The following is a 19,747-nucleotide window of genomic DNA, read 5'->3' as shown; positions in this document are numbered from 1 at the left end:
CGTTTTGTAAAAGCACACGACTTCTCATCACTTTTACCTGGATGGTAAAGAGTGAAAACAAGGAGAAATGAGGCATCTTTTAATTAAGGCAATTATATGTTTGTCTCATACATCTCATATTACTGCACTGTAAAAAACAAATCCGTAAAAAAACAGTAAATTACTGGCAGCTACGGCTGCCAAACAAAAACCGTAAAATTAAAGTAAAACATCCTAGTTCAAATAAAGTGCAAAAACCCTATATTTACAGATATTTCCATTTAAGGATTTGCAGAGAAACAATTTTGTTTCATAGATTTTTCCTCAATTAATACAATCAAACACCATTAATAAAGTGACAGCCCTAACAGTTTAGCAGAGAAAAACTGTTATTTTACAGATTCTTCCTAATTTATTGTGAGCAAACACCTTTTATTAAGTTAGGGTACTAAAAGTATAGCAGAGAAACACTGTTATTTTACAATGTTTTCCTCGATATTTAAGATTAAAAACCTTCAATAAAGTGGCAGTCCTTACAGTTCAGCAGAGAAAAACTGTTATTTTACAGATTTTTTTATCTATAATTAATATTGAACACTTTCAATAAAGTGACAGTACCAAAAGTTCAGCAACAAATGCTGTTATTTTACAGATTCTTTCTAATTTATTACGAGCAAACACCATTCATTAAGTCAGGCTTCTTTAATTAAGATTAAACACCTTCAATAAAGGGGCAAATGCAGTCCTGAAAGTCTGCCGGCACCAGGGAGCTTGTGGGGCTGGACGCCCACGGACAGAGAGCTTGCTGGGTTGGAAGCCAGCTGACAATGGGGTTGTAGTTGCCGGTGGCCGGGAGGCGGAATCCCAGGGACGTAGAGTGGGCCACAGAGCTAGAAGTCTTGGGCAAAGGTTTCGTACTTGTAGCGACGAGACCAAACACGCAGTGAGGGGAGTGCAGGTTATATATAGGGAGTGAATCAGGTGTGTGTGATCATGTGATTGAATGAATGCAGTGCAGCTGGGACGGTGAATGATACTGATGGCATGCAGCTGAGAGTATGAGTGAGAGTAAAACAGGTGTATGTGCTTATGTGATTGGGAACCTGAATGCAGTGCAGCTGGGACGGTGAATAATACTGATGGCATGCAGCTGAGAGTATGAGTGAGAGTAAAACAGGTGTATGTGCTTGTGTGATTGGGAACCTGAATTCAGTGCAGCTGGGACGGTGAATAATACTGATGGCATGCAGCTGAGAGTATGAGTGAGAGTAAAACAGGTGTATGTGCTTGTGTGATTGGGAACCTGAATTCAGTGACTGAGCTGAAGGGGGCGTGGCCGGAGCAGAGCTTAGCAGGCACACGACAATAGCCTCTACCCACAAAAGTTAAAACATTTGACTTCAGACTCATATTAAACTACATGGAGTGAGTCAGTCCATTGCAAAGTAATTTCCCCCCTTGTCTCGTCTTTATTGTTCTGCATTGCTCTGGGCCAGCCAGATCCAAGGTTAGGTCAGGTCAAAAGTATTGGGACACCTGATCATCACACATATATGAGTTTCACGCACATCTCATTCCAAAACTACTCTATAACAGCTGCCTCTCTTGTAGGAAGTGTTTCCACAAGATTTTGGAGTGGGTCTGTTGGATTTAGTGCCCATTCAGCATTAGGGAATTTGGACAATGCTCTTGTGTGACTAGACCAGGCTTGCCGATGCCGTTAGAATGGGTCCCAAATATGTATAGTGGTGTTTGTTCATTCGGTTAAAATCAAGCCACCCCTGAACTAAAGTGAGGTCTGTACAAAAATCTTAGAGTGTGGTGTGGTTTGAGCGTCAATCTTGTCGCTAAATAGGCACCAATTCCCACAGACACTCCAAAATTTTGTGGATAAGTAGTTTGTGTAGAATGGAAACTACTTCCGGCTCAGGCAAGCCTTGTGTTGTACACTGTAAAAAGCAAAGGTGTATATCTATGGTTGAAAGACCATCATGTAAGCTCTTCAATGACCCCTTGCTTATCAGGATAACCCAATCAGCCAGCATGATACACGAACCTGTAACTAATATCATAGGTTGACTGACCTGTCAGTCTGACACAACGCGCGCACCCAAGACTATTTTACAGTTGCTATCATATGTCCATGGTTGCTATGGTAAACTCTGCTAAGTCTGTACGTGGAAAACATAAACTTATACTTTCCTTGACTGGTCCACACGTTTGTCAATCATGACTGTAGACCAATGAGATGCAAAGATATCCGAGTGCACAACAGAGAAGGTGGGATGTAATCAGTAATTCACATGCAATTGTTTTGCCGTTTAGACACGCAAGTTTTAGACAGTTCTATAACGAAATGCAGTTGTACAACGAAACACATTTATTTTACATCATCATGGCTTCTAAAAATAAAACAGAGAATCAGCCCCAAAAAAGATTGTTTTTATGGGGTAACAGCAGCATTGAAAGAGCTTCAACCGTTGGATGACGAGAAGATTGAAATAGTCTGGTAGAATCAGAAAGCAGCAAAAGTCACGGAGGAGTATGGAGAGGTCACCGATTATTTATCTTCTAACTTTTGATTGGGATGAGATATGCAGTTCCACATTTGTTCAGGTGATGGTATACCCTTGGGGGCACACAATTTTATGACAAAACTGGCCATTTCAATTCATTTACCCACTTACATCCACAGTAATCTAGATGTAAAAGGAAAAAGAATTAGGGAGCGTCTACATTTTGGGAAGTTTTTATCAACATCTTACTAAAATTTGAGATAACATATATGGTACTCTAAAGATATTTTATCATAGCTTGAGGGGTACTCTGTAACATCAAATTGAAATTTGCCGTCATACTATGCTTAAGACTCAAAAGTAGGCCTTTACGTTTGGGCATGGAATTTTCGGTAGAATTTTCCAAAAAACATCAAGGTTCTAACAGGTTAATGAAAATGGGTTTGCTGAATTTTTGAGGAATTCACTGTAAATTTACATAGAAACATGATAAATTGTTAGTATGTACATAAACCTTAATATAATGAGCTACATATTTAATTACAGATTATCAGTGTAATTTTATTTACATTTGCATGTATTGTAGAAAAATGGAAAAATTATGTATAAATAATACAGTTATTTTCTGTAATTTGTCATTATTGGCATTATCCTTAAAATAGCAGTCGTGTTTTTAATTTATAGTTAACCTCCATTATTATACGTAGTTTTGTATACAATTTCACAAAACAGAAAACCACTGTAAAAATGTAGAGTTATTAACTGTAAAATTAGGTTGTTTTTTTACAGTGTGCTGTGCTAAGTGTTGCTGTTTGGTGCATAGATATTTACCTGCAAAAGCTTTGTTGACCAATAACTGCTGTCCTTGTATTTCCTTCAGTCACCAACAGGAAGAAGAAACAATTCATCCATCCTTCAGCAAAACTTGTCAAAATGAATTGCCTACTGTATTCAAGGTATGTGTGCGTGTGTTTTGCCATTTTATGCACCAAAGTAGGTAATGATTTTTACATGTCACATGGTTTCTGAAACTCCAAAATCTCACCCCAAATCAACAAACTAATTCTCAGCCTTTGGCTCAGTTAAGAATGTCATAAAAACCCTTTTTTGCAAAACATTATACACTCAGTTCACTTTTTAAGACACCAATGATCAGATCTTGAACACTTGTGTGCCTTTTTGAGATGTTGATAAGTTGCTGTGACACAACCCCAATAAGAGGCTGGGTACGGTCACACAGTGTCTTTTTATGTATTGTATACAAAGGATCATTTTCTTTTTTTATACTTATAGCTTAGCCTGCAGTACCAATAGTTGGTACCACTTTACAATAAGGCTCCCATTATAAAGGTTTATAATTGGTTAATAATTAGGTTATGAATTAAATTGTAAACCCATGTATCATTAGTAAGTGTCTGGATGCTACTGGATGTCCTAAAATGTTCCTCTGAATTAATAAAGTGACCATCCATCCAAGATCAAGTTACTGCTTACTACTCATTAATCTCACTAATGAGCTACTAACATTTATAACTGGCAAAAGGGAGCCTTATTGTAAACAAACTATAAAAATAGTAATAGACATAAAGCTGTGTAGTGCATGTGGAGCCATTGTCAGTGCGACCTTCCTCTACGGCACACCTCTACGCGCTGTAGGAGTGGGGTAGAAACTAGTGGGGTAGAAACCAATACCGTAACGGAAACACGAGAGCCCCCCCATAAAGGCAAGATATCAAACTCAAGCTCCCTATTTGCCGTGGGTGCGCCGGTCTGTGACCTTCTGACCTATGTCGTCATGTCACTAGCTAACCAAGAATGCACAATTAAATATATATACAGTGGTGGCCAAAATTATTAGAACACCTGACAGATCTAAGAATAATTACCTTTTGTTTGCCTCCAAAACATGATTTAATTTCATAATGTTCATGAAACATGCAGATGGCTGTTCTGAGCACAACAAATATCAGATGAAGTGATTCCTACTGTTTCTATCCACTTTTAACTTTAATATGTGGTACGTCCACCTTTTGCAGCAATTACAGCAGCACATCTCTCTAGCATAGAGTCAATATATTTCTTGAGAACTTCAACAATAATGTTATCCCATGCCTTCTGCAACTCAAGCCAAAGGCTTTCCTTGGAATTTACAGTAGATCTGTCGAGTTTATTTTCCAACTTGCCCCGAATTTGCTTGATGGGTTTGAAGTCCGGACTTTGAGAGGGCCGGTCCATAATTTTCAATGTTCCAGCAGATTCCTTGTCGCCGGTAGATCCGGCAATAGTTTAAAAAATGTTTAGGGTCATTGTCCTCTTGGAAAATAAATCCAGGCCCAATAAGACGTCTCCAAGAAGGAACTCTGTGCCTCACAAGAATGTTGTGGTATACTTTTGTATCCATGATGCCATCAAATAAGCCAAAGTCACCTGTTCCTGAGGCTTAAATTGCACCCCACACTATAGTACTACCCCCTCCTTGTTTAACTGTTGGAAAGAGACACAAATTTTTATATCTCTCCCCCTCACTTCGTGGAACATACACGCTTTGCTTGTTGCCAAACTATTCAAACCTGGACTCATCAGTACACAACACTTAAACCAATCTTTAATTGTCCATTTCTTGTGTTCTTTTGCAAATTTCAGGCGTAACACTCAATTGTTCTCTTTCAATAATGTTTCTTTGCTGCTATTCTGCCAAAAAGTCCTTCTTCTCCCAGTTTCCGACGGACAGTTCTTGAAGACACTGTTGCACCATTAGTCATTGTGATGTTGATCTCGTCACACAGTTCTTGTAAAGTCTTTCTTCGGTCCTGAAGACTGAGAATTTTGAGATGCTTCACTTGTGTGTCTGATAGTTTCTTTTTGAAACCTCTCTCCTTTCGGTTCTGGTGCCATGGTGGTCTAAAGTGTACTTTACAGTGCTGGGACTGCATCTCAAGTCCTTGGCTATGGGGCAGTAACTCCAGCCAGCATCAAAAAAGCCTTTATTCGAACCCGTTGCTCACTCGTTAGCTCCTTCTTCACCTTAGCCATGTTCAAAGAGCAACAAGACTGCTTCTAGAGGCTTTGGATCTATACAATTTTGTGGTGTGGCCTCAGTGGCAAAACCCTGACGTTACCAATCACTTAATGAGCAGGATAGGCCTTGTACATTCAAAAGAATCGCCAAGCTGTGTCCTAAGACTCTTGCATCACCATCAATTTAACCACAATAACACCTGACAATGATTACACAAGTAATTTGGCTTCTTCTGTGCAGGAACTTGATTGTGTGACATTGACAGTGAAATAGGCCTAGCTTGTTTTTGTACGGAAAATGACCTAAATCTCATTATGATGGCTCTATTCTATGATTAATAGAGCATAATGATGACTGTACATATTGAATTAGTTTTTAGGGTATTTTAATGGCCAATTCAACAAAAACAACTGAAAACTCTTAAATATGTCTAGTGTTCTAATAATTTTGGCCACCACTGTATATTTTTTGTATTTGTATATCAACTCTGGAACACAGTCAAGACAATAAGACCATAGTGTGTATCCCATGTAATTCAAATAAACGCAATGAGCATTTTTTTTTTTTTTTAAATGAGACCAAGTTTCAGAAAACCTGTGTAAGCGGTTATAAAAGACCTGTAAGCTAAGGGAATGTTTAAATGCCCAAAAATCAGAGATACAGAGGCGTTATCAAACAAATGTTTAATTCTGTTTTTTTATCACTGATGGAAAGTTTTGATTTGCCATCAGGAGCTTGAACACAAAGTCATCACTTTCATGACGAATGAACTGAAGAGACTCAAGAAGCTGCTGACTCCTGATAACCCAGAATCCCCTTGCAGTGATTTGGATGATGAGGACCAGAGAGAAGCCAGAGATGGAGCTCTAAAGATTGCAGTACACATCCTGAAGAACATGAATCAGGAGATCATTGCTCAGCAGCTGGAGAAATGTGAGATATTTACTCAACACTGAGTGACTGAACATTATACATTGTTATTGCAGCTTGATTCAAATGTATTGAAGACTTCAAAGATAAATCTTTACATTAGGTATAAACTCAATTACTCCTTTAATATTTTATATCAAGTACATTAAGGAACACTTCCCATGAGAGTCAGTTTTCCAGAAATACTAGTATAATGTTACCATTAACAATCATTTCCGATGGCTCTCAGGGCCTGATTTACTAACAGGATTGCGCCCATTTCTGGCGTAAAATAGCGGTCGTAAACATAAAACGGTATTTACTAAGGGGCCGCAGCGCATATTAACGCCTGTGGGTGTGAACAGGGGAGGTAACTTGGAGGTGGGTGGTAACGTAGGCGTGAGGCGCAATTTACATGGGTGGAGACAAGGTAAGTGCGCCTAATGATGTCATGCGTGGTATTTACTAAACTGCCTGTGGAGCGCATGTCTCCAATTTGCAGGATAATTCTCCGCCTCATAAAAGCACGTCTTAACCAGGAAGCGCAATTTCATTGAGTCTGAAAACGTTGATATGGCAGCAGTGATAAGAGAAAGGCGAAGAAAGAAGACAGAGACAGCGCACAGAAATAATTTTTTCAACTCGCATAACACATTTTCAGTTAAATGAACCACAAATCATTAGACGGTACAGGTTAACCAGCCACGCAATACTTCAATTACTGAACCAGATCAGAGATGACATCTAACCCTCCAACCGGAGATCACATTCCATTCAATCAGTTGGTAAACATTGCAAATATTGGCACCGGATCATTTCAAACAGTTATAGTATCAGCAGTTGATATATCTCAGCCTTCACAAATATTCACACAGGTACTCGAAGCATTGCTATGGCGCACTGGTCAAAACATTTCCCCACTGCCACAGCTGAAATTATAGACATCAAACAGGACTTTTTTTGAAATCGCAAACTTTCCGAACGTAATATGAACCATTGATTGCACCCACGTCCATATGTATATTGTAGTGAACCCATGTCCCTTGTAGAAATTATTAATCTCGCCATGTACACATCTATATTGTTATAATAGATAGTTTATGCATTAATGCCACCAATAGCATATTCTTTATAATGCTGTTCTTTTAAACATCTTGCTGTAGGTGATGGCAGGCAGAACAACATTATAGCAGCGCACACATTGAATCAGGTTCAGTGATTGAGCGAATGTGAACCAATATATCTATCTCCACTTGCTGAAGCTTCATTTTCTCTTCCTAAATAAATACCACGGAAAATGCAGAAAAACACTGTGCGTTAATGTGCGAACGCAGTTTAAGCAGCGGTCGCAATGTTAGTAAATCAGGCCCTATATAGGGCGGAGTAAACACAGATTGCCCAGCGCGATCTGGTTTGATAAATACCAAGTAAAATGCGCAAAAACACTGTGCGTTAATTTGCGAACGCAGATTAAGCAGCGCTCGCATATTAGTAAATCAGGCCCTCAAACAGGTATATTCTTGATTCTATGATTCTGGTACATACAATTCTGCAATCTGTCATAACAGTTACTAATGATGATCCCTGAACACAGACTGTCATGATTAGTACTGGAAGGATATGATGTCTGTCCTAATTTGCTAATCACACATGACAAAGACTTCAAGTGCTGCTGCAAAGTGTTCACTTCACACACTAACATATATCTTCAGATTGACTATATTGTATGTATTTATATCTAGATGGACTGTTTCTTAGATGTCAACAAGAGCTCAAATATAGTCTTACAGAGAAGTTTCAGAAGGTATTTGAAGGCGTGGCTAAGCCAGGAAACCCTAGTTTTCTGGAGAAGATCTACACAGAGCTCTACATCACAGAGGGAGAGAGTGTAGAGGTCAATACTGAACATGAGGTCAGACAGATTGAGATGGCATCCAAGAGACAAATAACAAAGAGTGATACACCAATCAAATGTACTGACATCTTCAAGCCCTTACCTGGACGAGACAAACTCATCAGAACTGTGCTGACAAAGGGAGTTGCTGGAATTGGAAAAACAGTCTCTGTGCAGAAATTCATTCTGGACTGGGCTAAAGGCAAAGCCAATCAGAATATTCACTTCGTATTTCCTCTTCCTTTTCGGGAGCTGAACTTGATTAAAGACAAGGAGTACACCCTTATGGACATCATCCATCACTTCTTCTCTGAAACAAGAGACTTAGCCTTCTCCAACCAGGACAGATACAACATTGCTTTCATCTTTGATGGTCTGGATGAAAGCAGACTGCCTCTGGATTTCAGGCACAATGAATGCATCTCCTATGAATTAGAACCTGCGTCAGTGGATGTCCTTCTCACAAACCTCATCAAGGGGAATCTGCTTCCTTCTGCTCTTGTCTGGATCACCTCCCGACCAGCAGCAACCAATCAAATCCCTCCTGAGTGTGTTGATCAGGTGACAGAAGTCCGGGGTTTCAATGACCCACAGAAGGAGGAGTACTTCAGGAAGAGAATCACAAAAAAGAAACTGGCCAGCAGAATCATCAAACACCTGAAGTCCTCCAGGTGCCTCTTCATCATGTGTCATATTCCAGTGTTCTGTTGGATGGCAGCCACTGTTCTGGAGTACATCCTGACTGAAGCAGAGAGTGGAGAGATTCCAACATCTTTGACGCAAATGTACACACACTTCCTGATCATACAAACCAAACACAGGAGTCAGAAGTATGGAAACCGTGATGCGGACGCACTCTGGAACCTGAAGACCATTATGAACCTGGGCAAACTGGCTTTTCAGCAGCTGGAGAAGGGTAATTTGATCTTCTATGAGGAGGACCTGAGAGAGTGTGGCATTGATGTGACAGAAGCATCAGTGTACTCAGGGATGTGCACCGAAATCTTCAGAGAGGAGGCAGGGCTGTACCAGGGGGTGTTCTGCTTTGTTCATCTGAGTATTCAGGAGTTTCTAGCAGCTTTATATTTGTTTTTGCACTTTAGCAAGAGAGAAAGCTATATGCCTGACAAACACCCAACCTCTCAGCTTTATTCACTGCTCAGTGCTAACAAACTTCATGACCTACACCAGACTGCAGTGGATCTGGCCTTAAAGAATGAGAACGGACACCTGGACCTTTTCCTGAGGTTTCTTCTTGGCCTCTCACTGGAGTCCAATCAGAAACTCTTAAAAGACCTGCTGCCACAGACAGGGAACAGCTCATTGAACACAAAGGAAACAGTCGAGTATATCAAGCAGAAGATCAGAGAAGTCCCCAACCCAGAGAGATGCATCAACCTGTTCCACTGTCTGAATGAACTGAATGACCACTCTCTGGTGGAGGAGGTCAAGGGCTACTTGAGGAAGGATAAGGAAACCAGACAGGATCTCTCTCTTTCCCAGCTGTCATCTCTGACCTTTGTGCTGCTGATGTCAGACCAGGAACTGGAAGAGTTTAACCCCAAGGATTATGGGGGATTGAGTTCGCCTGCTAGTTCAGATGAAGGTCTGCAGAGGATGCTGCCTGTGGTTAAAGCATCAAGAAGAGTGAAGTGAGTATTTGAGTGTAAAGGTGGTTACTGAGGTTATGTTCTATATTATTATAGATAGAGTTAAAGTTACTGTAGAATGACTGACAGTATTGTAGGGGATTCAGCGTATATCAATATAGCATCTGCTTTCAGTATTGCAACTAATGGAGATATTTCTGGAGAATAATACTGTTACGAATCTCGACCCGAAATAGATAGATAGATAGATAGATCGATGGATACTTTATTTATCCCGAGGTAAATTAAGGTCATCCAGTAGCTTAACTTACATACATGAATCACAATAAATACAAAAATCACAATAAATACAAAAACAATATCAATACACATAGGGAGAACATGTACACAGGGGGTGGGGTGTTAACATATAACATATACATATGACATTGTGCGTTACTTGTGAAAGGGCTGCAAATAGTGAAAAGCAGTGCAAAAATGTTCATGTGCATGTGTGGATAGTGCAAAGAGTCCTGTGCTTGTGTGTGTGGGGATAGTGTAAAGTGATATAAATACTTAAATAAAGTGAAGTAAAGACAGTCCAAAAGTGGAAAAATAGAAAAGGATGGGCAGTGGGATGTGATAAAGTATGATGAGAAGAGGAGGGCAGACTGAGGCAGACTCATGCAGAGAAGTCCATCTCCCTCGCCCTCCCCTTCTGTGTGGCGTTGTAGAGCTGAATGGCCCTGGGGACAAAGGACTTCCTCAGCCTGTCTGATGAGCATAACAGTGACAGGAGTCTGCCACTGAAGATGCTCCTCTGTCCATTAAAAGTACTGTAGAGTGGGTGGTGGATATTGTCCATGATGGTCAGCAGCCTGCTCAGGGTCCTGCTCTCCGCCACTGTTGTTAGGCAGTCCAGATCGGTGCCAACAACAGCTCCTGCCTTTCTCACCAGCCTGTCAAGTCGCCCTTCATCCCTCTTCTTTATGCTGCCTCCCCAGCACACCACAGCATAGAAAAGGACGCTGGCAACAACAGACTGATAAAACATGCGCAGGAGTTTGTTGCAGACATTGAAGGACCTCAGCCTCCTCAGAAAGTACAGTCGGCTCTGGCCCTTCTTGTAGATGGCATTTGTGTTAGCTGACCAGTCCAGTTTATTGTCCAGATGAACTCCTAAATACTTGTAGGTGCTGACCACCTCCACACTGACACCCTCTATGGAGACTGGTAGCAGAGGAGGCTGAGACCTCCTAAAATCTACCACCATCTCCTTGGTCTTGGAGGTGTTCAGCAGCAGGTGGTTATGCCTACACCACTGCACAAAGTTGTCCACCACCTCCTGTCCATCCCTGATACACCCCACAACAGCAGAGTCATCATAGAACTTCTGGATGTGGCACGACTCTGTGTTGTAAGTGAAGTCTGAAGTGTACAGGGTGAACAGCACTGGTGAGAGCACAGTCCCCTGTGGAGCGCCGGTGCTGCACAACACAGTCTCAGATACGCAGTCTTTCAGCCAGACAAACTGCGGCCTCTCCGTCAGGTAGTCCTTGACCCAGGATACAAGGTGAGCGTTCACACCCATCTGCACAAGCTTGTCACTCAGACAGAGGGGCTGGATGGTGTTGAAGGCACTGGAGAAATCAAAGAACATGATTCTCACAGCACCCTTCCCCTTGTCCAGATGAGTGTGTGCTCTGTGCATAAGGTAGATGATGGCATCTTCCACGCCCACCTTCTCCTGGTAGGCAAACTGCAGCGGGTCAAATGCATGGTGTCACAGTGTGGTTTAGTGAATAAAGGTATAAGTTAACTTACAACAAACAAAAACGCCCCAATACATTACAAAACAACGTGGTTATAAGACCGAAAGGAAAAAGGAAAAAGAAAACCTCACGCTTGCTGTGTTGGTGGTGTGAACTTGCCTGGCTCCCGTGCCCGACGTACAAAACACAACACAGGCAAAACAAGAAGTGAGTCTTCCGCAGTCCAACTTAATTACCTACACTAACTAACTAACAACTAATAATGTGCTGAAAATAACCACCAGATAACAAGAACCAATATCAGTAATATTAACATGGTTACAACGGAGCGTTTGAGTAAACAGTCAATGACTAAAGTTTTGGGTGTGCCAGCGTCTGTCTTTTGCGAGGCGAGAGCGAGCATCCATCTTGGAACCTGGATGGCTTTTATCCTGGTAGGCCTGCCCCCAGTCGTTACAGGACCACGCCCAGTCTCCACCTACAGCCAGAAGTGCATAGACCAGAGCAGGAAGCCAATCCAACCCCAGGACTAAAATGTAGTCACCTGCTGTAGTCACATCCATAGTCCAAGTCCAGTCCCCAAACAGTACTAAGAAACACTGAAAATACTTCATGGCTTCACTCTAAGTACTAGTACAAAATCCTAATGGGTGCTGTTTCATGCAGATATCAATCCACAAAAAATCACGTACAGGTTAGTGACCACCTCAGAGACTTAGAGACAGGGTGACAAATTGTGCTTTAATGTTTGGTGTCTTTGACATATCCATTTTTGGTAACACCTTCTATATAGTCTGCCTCTATAAGGACCTGTAAGGGCATTACATTTATTAAGTAAGTAAGTAAGACTTTATTTATATAGCATATTTTGTACAAGAGTTGCAGTTGAAAGTGCTTTACATAAATTCAATAAAAGCAAGCAGCAAGAGCAATACATTGAGTAAAAAAAAAAAAAAAGGAAAGATCAACATCGTATAAGAACCTGATGTTCCAATAGGCTTCTTGCATTACTAAAATCATGATAAAAGGAATAAATGAAATAATAAAACCCTTCTACCTGGTCTCTAGCTCACTAGTCGGAACCATAGTTAAATATTTTCCCTAGCTATGTTTCTGCCCAGAGGCCACCCTGTAGAACCTGATAATGTAATAATTTCCCGATAATGTAATAACTCCCGATAATGTAATACAAATTCCTTCATAAGTCCCTAAAACATGTAATAAAACCTGATAATGTAATAATACCCCGATAATGTAATAAAGTGCATTTCCCAATAATTTTGCAGAACCTGATAATGTAATAATTACCTGATATTGTAATAACTTTGGTTGGTGCTGTAGCATCAGGTCTCCAGTTTCAGAGGTCCAAACAGTGAAGCTGTCCAGAGACCTGCTGCTTCACTATTAGCAGATACAGTATATATTTTATATGATTGTGAATGCACAATTTTTACAATGGTGAAAGGGATATTCAGTGGTAATCAACTAATAGAGAAAAAATAAGAACATTTTGGTATGTTATAGACCGGCAGCTAATGGGCACATAGAACATTGAGTTTCGAAGTCCTCATTGATCATCAATAGCTGACATTTCGCTATTTGATTTATATCAAATTCTCTTTTGATTTTGTGTGGCAATGTCCCTTAAAAATTACACTTTATACTGCAAAACATCATGCAACATGCATTTCCTCTACTTTCCTCAGCTTCTTGCTGTACAGGTTTGGCTTGCGAGGCTAAAGGCCTATACCATTGGGATCAAAATATGAGCAAAACAATAGTGGGTGGTTGTCTACACAGCATCACTACTTGGTCTGAATAACTGGTGTCCCAACATTTCAGCACTGACCAAAGTTTTTACAATATCAGGAATGTATTACATTATCAGGTTCTGCAAAATTGAGGCTAACCTGATAATGTAATAACTTCCAATTAATGTAACATTTTATTACATTATTGGTATGGCGATTGTTACATTATTGGGAAATGCACTTTATTACATTATTGGGATATTATTACATTATCAGGTTTTATTACATCTTTTAGGGACTTATGAGGGATTTTTTATTACATTATCAGGGTTATTACGTTATCAGGAAATTATTACATTATCAGGTTCTACACACCCTTCCTCCTATAATCTTCCTTCAGAGGCCTTCTCGTCTTCTTTCACTGAGCGCCGGGCTTCGGGGGAACACTAGCTCTCCTTTACAGGCTAAAGGAAGGTGACCGCGTCCAGGGGACTAGAAAATTATTAGGGAAATATCTGTGAGAAGAACAGGAGGTATATTGAAGCCGCAATATGGTTTCCAACAGTGCTATGGTACCTTTAAAACAGTTTTATGGAGAAATAGTAAAAATAGTGCACGTTACAGAGAAATAAATAGTGGCAGATAAAACTATTAAAATGCTTTGGTAAAAAGAAGTTTTATGCTGCCTTTTGAAAGTGTCCAGCGTGTTTGTATTTAACAAAGGCCGAATCACCAATCTTCTTATGACTGCTTCTGGTTACCTGTAATAGACCTGCATCTGATGATCACATTGTTCTAGCTGGTGTGTAGTTAGTAAGAGAGTTAGCAATGTACCTAGGTCCTTGTCCATTTAGAGCTTGGTATGTGAGGAGGAGGACCTTAAAGTCAATTCTAAAGGTAACAAGAAGCCAGTGTAGGACAGTACTAATGTGTTCTCTCCTTTTAGTTTAATAGTCTAGCTGCAGAGTTTTGAATGAGCTGGAGTCTTTCAGTTGTTTTCTTGGGAAGACCAGTAAAAGTGCCTGTAGTGACAGTAGTCTAGCTGGCTTGATATGAAAGCATGAATTAGCTTCTCTGCATCATTTTGGTTTATGAATGGTCGTACCTTCGTTATGTTCCTTAGGTGAAAGAAAGCGGTCTTGGTCAATTTGTTAATGTGGGAGTTGGAATTCAAATCTAAGTCCAGGATAACACTAAGGCCCAATCCCATTTCTAATCTCTACCCCTACCCTTACCCCTACCCCTTCGCCTTCGCTTTTTCAAACGGAGGGGTAGCCGAAGGGGTTGAAACGCTAGCCCTTGGAATTGGGATAGCACTTCAACAATTACGTACGTCATCAGTACGAAGCGTCAGCTGTTACGTTACCGGAGAGCGACAGCTGTCACTCACCAGACATAAACAAACATGGCGCCTGCAGCTGTTATTTACACAATGCAACATTTCATCAAACAAGTTTTAAAATCATGAATTACAAAGAAAATACTTTCATTTGTGTGATGCTTTCCCTGCTGTTTCCGACATTTTTAAATGGACTTGCGCGATGTTTTTTCTTTAATGATCACGGGTTCGCAATGCATTGAGGGAAATCAGTCTACCCCTCCGTTTGAAGTGTGCCCTCGGAAAATCTCCGTTTCGAGGGGTAGAAAGCGCTTCCCCTTCCCCTACCCCTCTGTCTTAACGTGAATTGGGACAGCCCTACCCCTCCACATGAACGCGCAAAACGGAGGGGAAGGGGAAAGACGAAGGGGTAGGGGGAGAAATGGGATTCAGCCTAAGACTTATCATCTTAGGTTTAATCCAGCGGGTGATAGATGTCAGTGAGTTGATGTATTCAAACTAGCTTCCTGACCTTTTCCTATTCAATGGGATTTAATCAAGGTATTCATTCACTGTGATTAAATCAGGTTCAATCATCCACTCAAAAATAGTACCTACCTCTAGACACACCCATCCCCTCCCATATCCCAGATGCAACTGTTTACCTGCAACTTATACTGTATAAAAGACGTGAACTCCTGCCAGTATGTTGAAAGAACCGTTCGTGCAACATGCGATCGGATTGTCCTGTGACGCTGAAATAAACCTATTTCTACTGTTGGGCACTTTCCCGAGTTTTCCTGATTGTCTGCAAACCTGACCTTGGATCAAAGACTCAGACTTTTTCACGGGTTAAAACTCCTAAATTGTTTGTTAGCATCTCTCATTTTTATTTGCGGCCAATAAGTAAGACTTTTTTCAGTTTTGTCCTCATTTAATTAAAAAAAGTTATCTTTCATCAATTTGTTTATTGCCAATAAACAGTTGGTAATGGAGTTTATGGCTGTCGCATCATTAGGTTCAGCAGATATATACAATTGTGTGTCATATGCGTAGCTATGAAAATCTATACTATATTATGTGATGATGTCAACGAGTGGTAACATATACTTGTGCAACCCCGTTGCAGCTTTCATGTTTCTCAGACATATAGTGGAGCAGATAGCTGAAACAATCTTTCACTTGGTGATACAAGTACCAAATTTGGCACACAAGTACTTCAGAACCTACTGCCTCAGAAAAGTACGTTATCCGCCATTTTTTTTTCCAAAGTGGATAACGTACTTATGTTAAGGAAATGACTGTTGCTGTTGATGAACAGCTCCGATGGGTTCTTCTTTTAGTCCTGACAATTGCAGGCACACAACTGTGTACACTTCAGAACGATAGCATTTGCATCTTCCTCGGCATTCAGTCTTGCAACTACATTTTGATAACTGCTTACAAGTCTGAGAAATGGGTGGAAGGGTTGTCCAGAGAACTTGCCAGACCTCACCATCTTTTTTCCAGCCCCAGTTGGAAGGGCTTTCAGTTTCGCATTTTGCACACGGTTGCCTGGCCCCATATGCAAGCAGCTTGGAAGGCAGACCGTTTCACATGCTGAACGAGGGATGCGCTTGTCGGTGGAATGGCATCATAAGACCTTTGCTTCCGAGCAAACAAGTCCAGTCTTGCCTCATCAACCTTGCCTGTAGGTCTGCATCTTCTATGATAGGTGGGTATTAACTGAGCTTTTTGAAGACAGGGCTCACTTCAGGGCAAACCCCCCATGCTTGCCAAGCAGTTTTATTCTCTTTACCACGAAAAGCTGCCACAACATCACAGCCAGTGAAGGGGTGAAAGTATAACATGCCACTGGATTTCTCTGGGCCAAGATTTACCACCATATTATGAATTGGTAACCACCTAATGGACTGACCATGGCCAAATTCTACCCAAATCATTTCTAGGCCTGCATCCTGAAGAGTCACAAAAACACTGACTGCAACAACAAGAATATCTGTGTCACAAGCCTTAATCAACACAGACTTCATTTGTTGCTTGGCTGCATGAAGAGCATGTGTGAAGATTCTGGAGTCTGCTTCTTCGTGGTTGCAAGGACTTCCCTGTAAGCAAAATTACGTCCCCTCGACGCCCTGTAATGGTCTCTCTGAACATTCTAAAAACGTAAACGTGTATGGTTCCCTTGACAACTCAAGGACGTTTTGCACGACGTTCCAAGACCGTCCCGAGGACGTTGCGATGACAACTGGGAAACGTTTTCTATAGGTCCTGGGGATGTTATGCAGGACGTTGCAAGCACGTCCAGAGGGCATTGTGGTTACGTCTGGGGAATGTGTTTCTATAGGTCCTGGGGACGTTCTGCAGGAAGTTGCAAGAACGTCCTGAGGGCATTGTGGTGACTTCTGGGAAACGTGTTTTAGACGTCCTGGGGATGTTATTCAAGAACGCACCCCGGACGTAGCAGGCACGACCGTTTTTGCTGAGCTAAAAGATGAAAATAAAATAATAATAGATCGCGGAGCCGTCATATTGCTTACAGGGCGCACACAGACACAAGTTCAAGTTCATTTATATTACACATTTCATATGATATAGCCTACATAGACACACACACAGACACACACGCGCTTACAAACTTGATTACGAGGCATGGGAATCGAACCGTTAACCTTCCTATTACTAACCCATTTCGCTACCTACGGTACTAACACTGTCTGATTATTATTTTGCCACTTTAACAGGTGTATCACAGTGCGAGACAGCCAACAAACTTAGTCATTTTTTCCGAGGGTTTGAGGAAAAGCATATTGTAGCGATCTCAGTCACTACGCATTGAGGGTTTTCCGTAATGATTCCTTTTTTAATTAACATCCATGGCCCGTCACGGACGTGCGGGCAGGGAGGCAGAATAACTAAGAATGATGAAATAAAATAAATATGAATGCTTCTCTACTGATCTGTGCTATAAATGTAATGTCTGCATGATTCCAATACAATGCATACATAGGAAGGTCTATCAAGTGTCTAGCTTTAACATTGAGCTTTCCGCAGGCCTTCAAAGATGCTGCAACAGAGCTCACCGGTCAAATTGTCTGATTGGAATTTCTTAAAAATCCCGTCTCGCAAACACAATCTGGATTTGACAACAATCCTAATATTTAGGCCTATAAAGCAAACGTGCACTGCCCTTATTATGTTTTAAAGGAACAGGCTAATCTGCCGTTAGAAAGTTATTTAACAACACGCATGCTGCATTTTAAATAAAGCGCAGACCCTCGGTTTCAAACGAGGAGCGAACTGAGTGACAAGGATCCAACATGGCCAAGCAGACTAGCCTTAAAAGCTTTTTTCAGAGGCCAAACACAACTGATGAGGGTAAACCTTTTGACGAGGATGAACCTGTAATACCTGCAGTGTTGAGTCTGAACGCGTTTCATTATTATAGGCTACTGTCTATGCCTGTGCGTGTGCGCACTGAAGTTGGAGCCGAGAGACAGAGATTTGGAAAAATTATAGCTCGCACTCACAGCATATTGAAAATTGGAGCTGTGAACTTAGTTAAAAAATTTGAATTATGGACAATGAGCTGAACTAGTTCATGTAGAAAGTGAACTTTCCAAACACTGAATAGCCTACCTTAAGCCCTAGATGTTCGAACAGCTTCACCAGAGAAAAAAGCCGAAATGTCGGGCGTTTATGTCGTTATGGAGTGACAAGTTCTCTTGGCTAAGGTGCGAGGTAATTGATTGTCACAGTAAAATGTTCTGTTAGCACTGCGAAAAGGCGACGCAAAGGATTCACAAGAGGGTCGTATAATTTAAGAATATCTGCTCTCATTAAACAGAGCAATGACCATGTTGCGGCGCTCATTTTAACGCCACAGCAGGTTGCGATTAAAGGCCACTTATTGACGCTCATTAGACATTAATGTTTTTGTTTCCAATTGTAAACTAAGGAAAATAAACATGTTGCTTTCTAAACTACCTGATTATGTTATAATTTAAGCTACGCAGGCCGTCAGTTTTCTTCAATAGGCTAATTTAGAAGCAGAAATAGATATTTGCCAGGCTTATCATTAAAATGTCGGGCAAACGAAAAACATTTTTCTCTAGCGGAACCTCTGGTTCAGAGAGGACCATCAGAGGACGTCAAGGGGACGTTTTGGAAGGACTGAATGCAAACTTCCCGCAGAGGACCACAGGTAAAGGTTACGGGGACGATTTTAAAGGACGTCCTGGGGACATATGCTGAGAGACCAAATAAGATCGTTCCTTAAAAGTCTGTTTTAAGGGCTCATGCGAACGTCCCGCAGTGGACCACAGGTAAAGGTAATGGGGACGTAGGCTATGCTGAGAGACCAAATAAGAACATTCCCTAAAAGTCCGTTTTAAGGCTCATGCGAACGTCCCGCAGTGGACCACAGGTAAAGTTTATGGGGACGTTTTTAAAGGACGTCCTGGGGACTTGTGCTAACAGACCAAATTATAAGGTTCCCTAATAGTCCGTTTTAAGGCTCATGCGAACGTCACGCAGAGGACCTGCAGGTAAAGGTTACGGGGACGTTTTTAAAGGACGTCCTGGGGACATGTGCTGAGTGACCAAATTATAACGTTCCCTAATAGTCCGTTTTAAGGCTCATGCGAAAGTCACGTATGAGGACCAAACGTAGACTTGCCACAAACGTCAAAAACGTTCTGGTAACGTCCTCTAGCGAACTTTGTGGCGGGGACCAATTGGGGACGATTGGGGACCTTGCCAATGTTCTGTTAACGTCCTGGGGACGTTCCCTGTTTGCGGGGTTAAGCCTTCAAGGCTGATGAGTTTGGTTGAAAGAGCCCGCTCTCCTTTGGTCACAACTACGATATTGTCGGGACACAGGGTCACTATCTTATCAGCTAGGAACCCAAAGAGCTCAGTCTTGTTGTTGCTGTCTCGCAGGAAGCTGCAGCTGCCTGTTGGCAAAAGAGGTCAACTTTGTTCTTTTTGATGGGCCTATA

The 19,747-nt window shown here is 41.3% G+C and overlaps 1 protein-coding gene across 1 annotated transcript in view; it reads left to right on the top strand.

Annotated features, from left to right (window-relative positions):
• LOC308381703 (uncharacterized protein) overlaps positions 1 to 19,747 on the top strand; it is a gene marked incomplete at both ends in the record, with an annotated part of 115,380 nt that overhangs the window by 36,171 nt on the left and 59,462 nt on the right. Inside the window, 3 exons of the mRNA XM_080859284.1 lie at positions 3,376 to 3,451; positions 6,246 to 6,447; positions 8,166 to 9,969. Of these exons, the coding sequence (XP_080715410.1) occupies positions 3,376 to 3,451; positions 6,246 to 6,447; positions 8,166 to 9,969 (2,082 nt within the window). The remainder of the gene's footprint in view (positions 1 to 3,375; positions 3,452 to 6,245; positions 6,448 to 8,165; positions 9,970 to 19,747) is intronic.

The sequence above is a fragment of the Sprattus sprattus genome (genome assembly GCF_963457725.1).
Source record: "Sprattus sprattus genome assembly, chromosome: 20".
Lineage (NCBI taxonomy): Eukaryota > Metazoa > Chordata > Actinopteri > Clupeiformes > Clupeidae > Sprattus > Sprattus sprattus.
This window is presented reverse-complemented; position numbering and strand designations above follow the sequence as displayed.